This window comes from Rhamphochromis longiceps, linkage group LG11, assembly GCF_057381845.1.
Source record: "Rhamphochromis longiceps isolate RC_006_pf linkage group LG11, R_longiceps_female_GT1.1, whole genome shotgun sequence".
In the NCBI taxonomy this organism is placed as follows: domain Eukaryota; kingdom Metazoa; phylum Chordata; class Actinopteri; order Cichliformes; family Cichlidae; genus Rhamphochromis; species Rhamphochromis longiceps.
The window spans coordinates 8,949,764-8,962,700 of NC_140567.1; the positions used below are offsets into that span (position 1 = coordinate 8,949,764).

General features: G+C 40.9%; 1 protein-coding gene across 2 annotated transcripts; it reads left to right on the forward strand.

Annotated features, from left to right (window-relative positions):
• Nucleotides 1–277: 277 nt before the first annotated feature.
• On the forward strand, nt 278–8,296 carry LOC146658523 (uncharacterized). 2 transcript variants are annotated; one of them, XM_085422173.1, is made up of 3 exons: nt 278–932; nt 2,178–2,303; nt 2,643–8,296. In XM_085422173.1, exons 2-3 carry the CDS (start codon nt 2,187–2,189, stop codon nt 6,123–6,125), a joined length of 3,600 nt encoding a protein of 1,199 aa, XP_085278299.1. In that variant the 5' UTR covers nt 278–932; nt 2,178–2,186; the 3' UTR covers nt 6,126–8,296. The 2 variants fall into 2 exon arrangements, with proteins under 2 accessions (XP_085278299.1, XP_085278300.1); XM_085422174.1 differs by lacking the exon at nt 2,178–2,303 and having other exon boundaries at nt 282–932.
• Nucleotides 8,297–12,937: the final 4,641 nt, after the last annotated feature.

Consider the following 12,937-nt stretch of genomic DNA (forward strand, 5'->3'; position numbering starts at 1 on the left):
TAATTCATTATAGATATTTTAAAGATACTGTCTGAAAATGAGGTATATTAATAGTGTATTAGGGGGTTTTTTTTTCTTAATTTTTATCAAGTTTTGTGCCTCCACTCTTAAAATTGCCTGTTTTTTGTATCCACCAAACTAATGATGACAGTTTCATTGTCATTAGTGGTTCTCCAGCAGAGGGAGCTGTTTCAAAGCACAAACAAAGCGACGTAGTGCGTCCATTCATTATGAGGTAACATCCATACCTTAAAATCAAAGATGCTGCAGAAGCGCTCATGCGGAGTTCACTTGTTGTCTGTGTGTAATAGAAGCGTCAATTTAAATCCTATGTGTTAAGATAACATATGCCAAACTGGATATATATTGGGTGTACATTGAGATACTTGATGCTTGCACATCTGACACGGACTCCCTGCGAAAACTTAAAACTGCAGAACGAGTAGGAGTTGGGCATACTCACGTTATTGTTAATTGCTAAATGAATGTATGTCTTTTTGCCTTCCACGCTTCTTGTTTATAACATTTCTAATTGTCTCAGCAACACACACATATTGACAAACAGAACAAATCTGCTGTTTTTGTGTGCGCGTGTTCTGATTACAATTTTTAAAGTTTTCCCCATGAGGAGTTCCGAAATTTCCCACAGCACTCTAACTACGCGCTCTGTGCGCTCGGCTTAATTAACAGTTTTTTCAGATTGCTTTGTGTGTGGATACCGACTGATTCACTTCTGCAAACTGTTCAGAAAAGAAGAAAAAGCGAGGCCCACATTAACAGCTCAGCTCTTAGATCAGTGCATCCCTGTAAGAAAAGGGCGTCCAAAATGCCTCGTAGCCACAGCTTGAGTTAGCCAGTGCTAGCTAGTTCTAGTTTGAGCGGCGGTCAGCGCATGGCTACGCAGAAACCAGTTCTGACTCTCTCCCACGCAGGCAAGCACTTTGTGTTTACTATCACCCATCACAGATGAACTACACATGCGTTACTTGCTGTAAAGAAAGTTGTGTGAGCAGGCGTAGAGATTAATGCTTAAGGTTCGTGTGGCCTGTGATGTCAAATTATCGGAGCTAGCGATGTGGCCTAGCACACGATAACGCCTAACTCACATTGTTAGTCACGGCTTTGGTAGCTTTGAATGATAACTGGTAGCCGTGTTTCTTTTTAAATCTGTAAATGCTGTAAAACATTATAGAAGTGAGCCAGTGGGGCACGGCTGTGTCTGAGAGGGGGTTTAAATGTGAGTCAGCAGCTCGTGAGCATCACAAAGTCTCCATCAGATGAAGTGTTCCTGCAGTGGAGATGAAAGGCAGGATAACAATAGCAACCATGCACATCTTGTCAAGCTAGGCTGGATTTCTTCTGTTACATCTAATGCATATGCCCTGTGCTTTTGCAAACTGCAGTGAATCTACTTTGAGCCTGGATAGTGTGCATGTTTCTGCGGGTCCGGTCGCTTTAAACTGTTGGTGATAGATGATGAGCTTTAAATATTGTCATACAGAGTATTGTTATTGATGCTAAAGATACCTATTGATACCTAAAGATACCTAAAGATAAATAGCTTGTAAGCAGTTGTGTAATGATACATCATTATTTATAAGATGCTGTATGGTTTTTATTTTTTTAAATTGGCAAAGTCCATCTGCTTCTGACTAACTTTTATATAACTGTTGTAGAAGAAATTCTAGATTTACCTCTGGAAATGTAATGGGAAAAGGGTGTCAGTCCCCTTAGAGGTGTATTTTCAAGTCTTGAGGTTATGAAACTCAGCAGTTCTCTGTAAAACCAGTTGCAAACTCTGCTTCTTTCCCAGCGGATTTAGATAATTTTAAAAGGTTGCTCATCTTTTTTGGGGAAAACTTGAAGTTTTGCAAAGCAGCATATGCTTATTGAGCTTAAATCTGGCTGTGTGTGATCCAGTTATGGCCTTTACTATACTTCTCCAGTATAAATTTGCAGTTTGGTACCCCTATCTGTAAAAATAGTCAGTGGGTGCATGAGATGATCCCAGTTCAACCATCCACTTTAAACTTATCACGACAAATGGGCATGGCATGCAGTTTATTAGTAATTTTCTATTTTTCATCCTGGGAATAATTACTCCCCAGCCCGAAGCGTTTTTGCTTTTACGCGTCGCTGCTCGTTTTACAACCTCCTTGTCGCTGTTTAATCCACAGACTCTTGACATGGGGAGTAAAATGTCCTTCAGCAGAGGAAGCAGTGACCAAAATACAGTCTCTGAGTTAACTTCTGTGGCACCTCAACCTCGCAGTTCCAATCATGCCTCTTCGGACTGCAAGCAGGTAGCCAGTAAGAAAGACAAGTGGATGAGCTTGTGCTGTTTATTACAGTATACAGCGTCATTTAAATCTGCACTAATGAAGACCGCAGTCTGATGTGATGTGTTATGAAGTCATGCATCTGTGCATATGTGAATATGCACGCTTAGTTTTCCAGTTTGAACCAATTTTGGTAGATATATTTGTGCAAATATCGCTCTATAGTTTTTGAAATGTGCAAATGATTCATGTTCATGTGTTTATTCTTTCCACCTTTAATAAACATGCTTTTCCAAATGATTTGTGCAACAAAAAATAAAATCATTAATTCATTCATGTTCACTCTTCTTTTTACTTCCACAGATACCCGAAGGTAAGACATGCAGTGAGGGAGACGTGGACTCCAGGCGGGGAGATAAAATGAAAGGGACGGCGTTGAAACAGCCTGGGAGCCGGGAGTCTGATGTTCATGTCAGCTCTGAAAGCGCTGGTGAGAGAAACTGTCAGCGCAGTGAGGCAGTGCCCTCGCAGGCAGAGGTGGAAGCAAAATCTCTGACTCCTGCTAGCGTGTGCAGCTCTGCAATAGACAGCCAAGGGAAGCCCGTGATCATCCACAAGAAACGTGGGAGACCCCGTAAAATCAAACCAGCCCCGACTGAAGACAAAAGAGGTCCAGATGCTGCAGATGCTGTTCAGCATAAGGAAGTTAGTACCACCATACCTTTGCCAGCAAGTGTGGAAAACCACAACAGTGACGATTTGCCTTACGCTGTGGATAGTAAGTTAATAAATAGTGCGGCTCATAATGAGATGCCCGCTCCTCAGCCTGTCCTGGATAACAACGTACAAGTCGCTGCTCCTTTGCTGCCAAAAAGAAGACCAGGAAGGCCAAGAAAATCAGAAATGGCAGCTTTTCAAAACCAGGTTTCTATGGCTGCTCCTGGTTCTCATGCTAATAAGTTTAGCAGTCCTGCACGAACACTGAGGAGTAGGGTGGAGCAACCTACTTTGATGCAGGATGATAAGTTAGAATCTCATAGCAAGAAGGACAAGGAGGATCTAAAACAAACTGAAGCGGGGACTACAGAAAGTACTCGTACATCCAACTCTAAAGGTGTGAAGAGACGAAGGACTAAGTTGCAAATTGATCAGCAACTTCCAGCAAAAGTGTCCAAGCTGGATGAATCCCAGGAGGCCTTGCTGACGTTGAGCACTGACATAGACTGCGGAAAAAGCACAGAGACAGAAAAACAGTTGGACACTGACAAACATGAGACTGATTCAGATGTGAGGGATGATCAGCTCCCACTGCATTCTGGGGAAGGACTAGAGCAGGAGAAGCAACAAGACAAAACTGCATTACCAAAAGCAGAGGTGAATTCCCAGCCTGAGCCTGAAGCTATTCCTTCAGACAGCTTGAAAGAATCTGATTTGCCAAACCCAACTCAGACTGATAACCTTAAAGTAAATCAGTCATTGGACATAAATGGCAGCGAGGAGTCACCATCAGAAACACCAGACTTCTCAGAGTCTCCAGCAGATGCAGAGCTGCCAAAGCCCTCTAGCACAGATACCCTGACTCCCCCTGAGCAAATGCGGACATCTATTGGGGCCCCGTTTGCTGTCAAAGCTGAGAATTTAGAGCTGGAGCATTTAAAACCTGCGCCCAGGTCAAATAGCCCCAATTCTTCCCAGCACAGCACCACTCCCTTAGTTAAATCTGAGGTTCCAAATGTTGTTTTTCGACGCAAGAGAGGTGGTAAGAGGAGGAGGATGGTAAACAAGGTTTTATTACCAAGAGAGCGTCTTGTAGAGAACCACGAAGCGGGTAGTGACACCCAACCAAAAACAAACTGCAGTGATGAGGAAAAGGAAGCTAACGCCAATGTTGGCGAAAATGTCATCTATACTAAAAAGGGGGGTAAAACCCTGTTGAAATGTGGTTACTGTGGTCGTACTTTTAAGTTTCTGTCTCAGTTCGTCATCCATCAGCGCATTCATACAGGAGAGAGGCCGTTCAAGTGTTCAGAGTGTGGCAAGGGTTTTAGCAAAAACTCTAACTTAAATCTTCATCTCAAGACCCACAGAAAGAGCAACATATATCAGAAGTGCCCATATTGCAAGATTAAATTCTCTTGCTCTGAGTACGCTGCACATATGGAAATGCACGCACACGAGCTGAACGAGGAGTGTAAGAACAGCAAGGCTGAGGAACAGAGCAGAGAACCAGCAGAGGAAAGCAGCAGGGAGCTGCAAAGAGCAGTGGAAAAAAGAGAGAAAAAAGTCTGCCAGTACTGTGGCAAATCATTCCCATTTCAATCGGCGCTCATAAGACACGTCCGAGTCCACACAGGAGAGAAGCCTTATAAGTGCGACATCTGTGGCAAAGCTTTCGGGCAGGCCTATTTCCTCCGTGTTCACGAGCTCACGCATTGGTCTGTGAAGCGTTACAACTGCACCCATTGTGAAAAATCATTTACTCACTACAGCAATGCAAAAAATCACTCATGTAGACCTTTGGGAAGCGATGACAACGCGCAAGAACACAGACGCCCAAAGCCTTCGCTAACGTACACATGCCACATCTGCAAGAATGTTTTTGACCATTTGCAGGAGTTCAACACCCACATGCGAGAGCACACCGGCGCAAAGCTTTATCGCTGCTTGTACTGCGACAAGCTGTTCGGTGTGCTGTCTGAATTCAACGCCCATCGCAGTCAGTGCAGCGTGGAAAAAAATGCCTCCAGCTCTGCGATTAAGGAGGAGGAGACTGTGTCGTTAATTCAGTACACAGTGCCTGCGCTCAGGTGCTCATCGGCGCACAATTCAGCTCTGGTGGCAGCTGCCAGCTGTGAAACACAGAAGAAACAGCCACAGATCATCCGCAAGAAACGCTCCAACAACTTGAAAAAACCGTTCCAGTCCACGGTCATACCAGCTCACAGTCTCTCACACCTAGTGTCAAAGTTAAACAAAGTAGACAACAGATCAGATCCCAGGAGATATCTGTGCCCAAACTGTGGGCGACTCTTCAGACACATGGGCAGGCTCAGAGCCCACATGCTCACACACGCCCCAGGTCAAAGCTACACCTGTGCCTGCTGTGGTAAAACACTAGGAAGCTGGAAAAAGTTGTGGCACCATCAGAGAATTCATCGTCACAGGGATGGCCGCTTCACGTGTCCTCAGTGCGGGCAAGGTTTTCGGTTTGTAGAGCCTTACAAAAAACACATGAGTGAGCACCCAGAGTTCCAGTGGGTTCAAGTCAGGCCCAAGAAAGTGTTTCTGCCTTATCAATGCGAGCGCTGCAGGTGCAGCTTTAAAACTCTAGACATGCTGTTTAGTCACCAGCTCTGCCATTCCTCAACGCAAGACATACGCAAAGACTCTGATTTTGATTTATCAGTAGATGATCGCAATGCACCGTCAAACACGAAAACGCTAAACCCTCCCACCAATAATGGCATAGAAACATTACGCCAGGCTTCTGAGGAAATTAAATCTCTCTCAGATCCCTTATCTAAATATCCAGACCCGGTTTTTCAAGAATCAATTGTGACTTCCTGTGTTCAAAGCCGGGATCCTGATTTGGGTAATTCTTCTGAGCATCCCAGCAGGGCAAACGTAGTGCAAGATAAAGAGGCCAGTTGTGACAGTGTAGGTAAAAATGGACTTGGAAAACCCATTACCCCTTTAAGAACTGTGAAGAAACACGTGACTCAGAATGCCAGCATGTCAAATGAAAAGCCTTCAGATGGTGTGAGCTGTGCTGTGTGTGGAAGTTCCTACGCAGCCATTTCAGACCTTTATCAGCATTATTTGCAGCACGCTAGAGGCCAGGTGTAAAGATTTTAAATCAAAATACATTTCAGTGGCCATCGACGTTCTGTGCCCATCACGTTTTTCCACTCTGGGGTCCTTGTAATCCTGTATTAAGCTAAATTTCCACACAAATGTCCCAGGAAATTTCAAGGCACAAAAAGCTTTCTTCAGACTGTTGGTCGTCTGCATTTCCACCATGATTTAAAGAGCTGTGAAGATTAGGCAAATTAGGCATGCCACTATATTGCAGATCACTACTTCAGCGTAGAGCACACTAAAATGTTGATGTTGTAATGTGAAATGAGGGAGGTGAGCGCGCAATTCTTTGTCACTAAATAGACATGCAGTCATCACAAAGTGGATCCAAAAGGTTAGATTGAACATATTTTGTGAGGTATTGCAGCATATTGTGATGTGAGTGAGAAGTGCAGTAGTTGCAGACGTGAACCGAAGCCCCATTCACAGTAATACCGCTTAGAAAGGATGTTTTGTTAGGGTAAATGGTAAATGGCCTGCATTTGTATAGCGCTTTTCTAGTCCTTAAGGACCCCAAAGCGCTTTACACTACATTTAGTCATCCACCCATTCACACACACATTTACACACTGGCGATAGCAAGCTACATTCTAGCCACAGCTGCCGTGGGGCGCACTGACAGAGGCGAGGCTGCCGGACACAGGCGCCACCGGGCCCTCTGACCACCACCAGTAGGCAAACATGGGGTTAGTATCTTGCCCAAGGATATTTGGCATGCAGCCAGGAGGCAGCCTGGGATCGAACCACCGACCTTCTGATTAGTGGCTGACCTGCTCTGCCACCTGAGCTACAGCCACCCAAAATATTAAATATTTCCTCAAAACTCTAAAATATTGCAGGTCCCTGGAAAACATCCTGATTTACTACGCAGGTTCCTTATTCTTTGGGAAACCTGTGGTGGAAATGCAGCTTTAGATAAATCCCCAAAAGTAGATTATGTTTATCTGGACGTAGAGCTGTGGGAGAAATGTTTCATCACTAATCCAAGCGACTTCTTGGGTCTCATCTCAATGCCGGTTTCGTTGGGTTCATTTTATGAGAGAAGACAAATATGCAAAGTACATTTTCTTAAGTTTATTAAGCAGTTAAAGGTTCAAGTTAAAAACAGCTGTGGAAATGCAAATGTACTGTTTAATATGTTGGGGAAACCTGCAGTCAGCTGAGACTGAAGAAGTCACTTGGATGTCACACTGAAAACATCACGTCCAGATGAACTGAATCAACTTTTTGGGATTTCCTTACCTGGATGATTCAGCATGCATCAAGACAACTTTGAATAAAGGTAATGAAATGTTGTTGCACACCTGGGAAACTTAGACACTCAAGTGACTTGGAAGGTTATGCTCTAATCGTTTAGTCAGCCGTTTGTCAGGTTTAGACAACGCCTGCGGCTAAAAGCCACTAACCTTCCTTTTAGTATTCTGTAATTAAATTCGTATAAAATGAACAGAAGACATGTAGATAAAGAGAGACGTGCAAATTTGATACGAGTGCTCTGTGTCAAATTCAGTTTAACCAGAAGCCACCCTGGGATTATGCATTATGCCTATTTCGCAGCAGCCACAGCAGATAGTAGGGAGAGACAGGTGTCACTAATCTAAACACATTATTAAAGCTTCCTGTCTGTTTAGCTGCTATTTTAAGTCAAATGGCTGCTGTGAAATAGGCCTGTTGGATACATGTTTATGATTTTAGAAATTTTACTTGATGTAAAAATTTCTAAAATCATAAAGAGAGTGCTCCTTGGATGGATTTTGTTTTGCTTTTGAGCACATTATTCACTATTCTTTTGAACCGTCACATTCTTGCCGCCTTACATCTTTCTCATTTTACAAATTGGAGAAAATACACTGTGCTCTGTGGGGGGGGGACACAGTACTGCTCCCACTAATGAGGCATGGATTGACTGACTAACAAGTAAATACAACATATTGGACATTGACACTGTGGGTTCAGTATTAAAATCTACTTCATGCAGATGTTTTCTTGGCTGTTACAGTGTACCGATTACAATTTTGTTTTGTTCCACAACAATAACGTGTTCTGGCATTTTGTATTTACATTTTAAGAGTGACTATCAGTTTTACTCGTGAATCATTTTGTGAGCCTGTGTGATAAACTGAATTATTGCAAAGTTTTTCAATAAATACTGACAAACACACACTCCTCATTTGTTGAGCCAAGCTTGTTTTGTTGAACGACGATCACTGTTTACAGCTTTTGGAAAAGATGCTTTTTCATGCTTTGTGTTTATGTCACGCTTGAGTTCAGTGGAGTCCTTTAAACCAGTGGTCCCCAACCTTTTTTGCACCACGGACCGGTTTAATGTCAGACAATATTTTCACAGACCGGCCTTTAAGGCCGCGGATGAATACAACAAAATAAAATGATGCGACCAAAACAAAAACTGCGGTATTTCGTAATTATAATAATAAACGCGGATTCACTGTGTAATTGTCTAACTTCATTAGCAGCTAACAATAAAAACCCTGAAAACCATAAATTTCACACCCGAGCCTCTCGCGGCCCAGTACTGGTCCGTGGCCCGGGGGTTGGGGAGCGCTGCTTTAAAGAATTATCAATTCAAAGCAGTTTCTGAATGGACACCTTGCAGTGTTGTAAATAATTTTCTTCTATAGTTTGTCTTAATTAAATAAACATCACTTTTGTAATCAAATCGTTATTCTTTATTTTTAAGTTATATCGCCTTCTCCGGCATGTTTTCGCACTGAAAGGCAATAAGTCAGATTGATCAATAGGTACCGAGTTTGTGTATTTAAGTTAATAAGGGGTCTTAATAAAATATTTTAAAGCAAAAACTTATAATTGTAGTATTTGACCATCTTTAAAAGTATTAAATTATCATCAGAGGAATAAAAGCCTTCAAAATATTGTTAGACCTACCATTTCCTTGTTATTAGATAACAAGGACACCAGTATCTTTGTCCTTTTTTTTTCCACTGTCTGGAAGATAAGGGCAAAGTCCTGGACCCTGTGCTTCGTACGTCGCTTACTACATCCAAGATCAAATGAAACATCCAAGACCAAATCATCGCGCTAACTCTGAGCTCGCTATTCCGGTTCCCCGAACACACCTGTTGTTGACGATTAGTATAGCTGGATGAAGTAATGTGAGATCACTGGGTGGCCCAACAGGGGCTACGCATCGATAGTAGAAACATTGATCGGCAACCCTTTGATTGGTCGGCGAAAATGTCGAAGGAGCGCGCTCGGTATTTTTCGGCAGCAGAGCAAGAACTCTTGAGTGAGGGATTTCAGGAGTTTCAGAGTTTAATTAAAACGCAAGAGAACACTGCAAAGGCTGCAAAAGCAAGGAGAGAGGGCTGGCAGAAAGTTGCTGACAAATCAAACTCGTAAGTAATTCAATGATAACAATAATAATATATTGGATTTATATAGCGCTTTTCAAGGCACCCAAAGCGCTTTACAATGCCACTATTCATTCACTCTCACATTCACACACTGGTGGAGGCAGCTACGGTTGTAGCCACAGCTGCCCTGGGGCAGACTGACAGAAGCCAGGCTGCCATATTGTGCCATCGGCCCCTCTGGCCAACACCAGTAGGCGGTAGGGTAGATTTATCATATCACACCATATTATCCAATATTATATTACATTATATTATATTATAATATGTTATATTATATCCCCTTTCACATTAGAGCCACAACAGGACCCACTAGAACATGGGAACAAGTAAAAGTGGAATATAAGAATATTCTACAGAATGGTAATATTTATCACTTATATTGCTTTTCGTCTCTTGGAAAGAGACCCTGAAATAATCTGTTTGTTTGTTCATAACAGCAACCAAGAAAAGGGCAGAGCAAAAAAAAAAAAGACAGGTGGTGGTCCTGCACCCCCTCGTCAACAAGTTGGTTAAGTGAATAATACCCTCACGGGAAAATCGATATCTCTCTATGAGCACACTGTCGCGCTGAGCTAAAGGATCCTGTCTGTCCCGCAATATACGCTGAATTCTGAGGACTCTCCTTATCAATCTTGCACCTTCCGCAATGGGTTGCTCGCGTAAACGGACAGGACATGGCTGCGACAGGCTTCCCAAATCCACCTTGGCTTTTATAGCCGTGGTCTCTCATCTTGATTACACAAAGTAATTTACAATTACTACTCTGAAATATGAATTACATCTGTAATAATCACATACATGTAATAGAATGTTAATAGTAGATTTCCCTTTTTTAGGGAATGACCTGTATGTATCTGTGTGACATCAATAAAAGGATCAAGTGCTGCATTATCTTTAGTTACAGTGATGTTATTTATTTATGGTGAAACAGTGGTGGAATATCGCTGTTGCTTTCGTATGAATGACGCGGACATACCTGCGTGGCCGCGATCTAATCCTGTTTACATAAAGTAAACCTGCTCCCCAGCAGGTTTACGCTTACGGCTCTGTTGCTATGACAGCAAGTCCCGGATGAGCTTCGGGGAACCGAACGATCCAGGATCACGCGAAATCGTCAACAATCTAATCCAGCTAACTCACTTAGCGCGGTACGAAGCACAGGCCCCTGATGTTTATGTATCCCACTGAAACCCAAATACTACTTTTATTATTGTGTGATTTAAAAAAAAGTTGGTATACTATAATGTGTGAAAGTATTGAACTTACCCTCATTTCTTTATGTTTTGCTTGGAAAATGAAGAATATCTGTGGAGATCTACTGAAATATGTATATTTCAAAAAATATGAATGGGAAAGACTGAGTTTGTACGATTGCAACAAGTTTGAAAATCAGTATTTGGTATGATCGCTTTTATTTTACAACACAGCTTAACCCTATAATGCCTTTCTATCATATTTAATACATGGGTTTCTGAGACTTCTATCTCATCAACATGATCAATAGTTGATATAATTTCAAAATGTTATGCACAAAAGTTCTTTTTGTCTAAAATTAACATTTTTGTTAACAAAAAGTTGCCAATCTATCGAATGTGATACAAAAAATAAATCATACACAACATGATATAGGAAAAAAAAAAAGTTTTGTGGATTTTGTTATAACGATTAATAAACATCTCAGTTCCAAATAATTAGAAATTTCTTTCTTACAGGGTTAAACTCTCTTAGACAACCTTTATTGTCTGAAGACGTCTTCAGGATTGGGCTTCTTGAAGGACATTCACAGCTCTTCTTTGGCTGTTGACTTCATTTTGTTCTGTTCTCAGGATGATTCCACACTGCATCAATAATGTTGAGTCTGGGCTCCGGGGAGGCCTGTCTATGGCTGATAGTGTTTCATTTTTTTGTTGTATTTTTCTATCCAAGTATGCTTTTTCTGCGTTGGCATTATGTTTGGGATCATTGTCAATTAGATGCCTTTCAGATCGTATTACATGGTGCAACAGCTATATGCTAGCTATATACTAAAGGTGTTATAGTGTTTCACAACCAAATAATAACAGAAGAACAGTTGATAGTCAAACAAATTGCTGCCATTTTAAACCCACTGTGACAATCTGTTATCTGACCAGCGTGTGAAAAGACATCTGGTTGATAAAGGTCAGTGCTTATAATCTAGGTTTAGTCCTACCACCAGTCACATACACTTCATTTATAAAAGATTTGAATTAATGATGGAAAAACTGTATAATTATGTAGCATTATATTTTATTTTTTATTTAACCTTTATTTAACCAGGAATGTCCCGTTGAGATCAAAGACCTCTTTTTCAAGGGAGTCCTGGCCAAGAGGCAGCACATTTCAAGACAAATACATACGAACAAACAAAGTTAAAATTACACAAAACAATTACACATTATTGAGGCAGCCTGTAGGCCTTTGAGTTTAGTTTTAAAAACATTTAAAGACAACAATTCAGTTAGTTTCCAGTCTTTCTGTAACATGTTCCACGAAAAAGACGCAGAGTGGACAAAGGCTTTCTTACCCAGCTCTGTGCGGACAAGGGGAACAGACAACAGCAGCTGATCATTTGAGCGCAAGGAGTAAGAACCACTATTTGTCCTTGTGACCAAAGTACAAATATAAGGAGGCAGCAATCCAAGCATAGCTTTGTAAATAATACTCTTATACTCTTAGTGTCTCTTCACAAAGAAGATACAGTAAGTGAGAGACAAGTATAGTGCTAAACAAATGTATTAGACTAGACACCTGCCATAAAGATAAGAAAACATAAAAAAAAATTTTTTAAAAACTGTCAAAAAAAGGTTTACATTTTTTTAATTATTTTATTATTTAATAGGAAAATATTTAATTGAACTCCTATTTTCACACATTGTATCAAATTTGACCCCGCACAAATAAACCAAGCATCACATTGAACCACAAAAACACGTTTTCTGTTCAGAAGTACAAGTAAATGAGTGTAATGTGGAATCTCAATAAAACAATAATAATGTGCTTTACTATTTTTTTTCTGCATTTTTGTAAAACTTTGAAGTTGAAAACTCATGGATAACGACAATAATTATATTTTAGTGGAAACAATACAAGTTTGATTAAAGAGCTTGAGCATACTTAATTCACCAGTATGTGTCAAAGTCAAAGTCAACTTTATTTGTCGATTCTGCCACATGTACAGGACATACAGAGAATAGAAATTGCGTTACTCTCAATCCCTAGATAAATAGCAAATGAACATTTAAATATATTTAAATATAAAAGTGATTAAAAATGCAAGTAAAATAATTAAAAAGTAAAAATTTAAATAAATACAATTTTACATATAACAAGAAAGCTATACAATATACAATATAATGGGTAAGTGACATTGAGTGTAAACCAGGCAGA

Excerpts from the sequence above, each read along its gene's own strand:
- LOC146658523 (XM_085422173.1), top strand. The coding sequence starts at position 2,187 with ATGGGGAGTAAAATGTCCTTCAGCAGAGGAAGCAGTGACCAAAATACA. Across the intron at positions 2,304-2,642 it reads CCTCTTCGGACTGCAAGCAG|ATACCCGAAGGTAAGACATG; the intron begins GTAGCCAGTAAG and ends TTACTTCCACAG.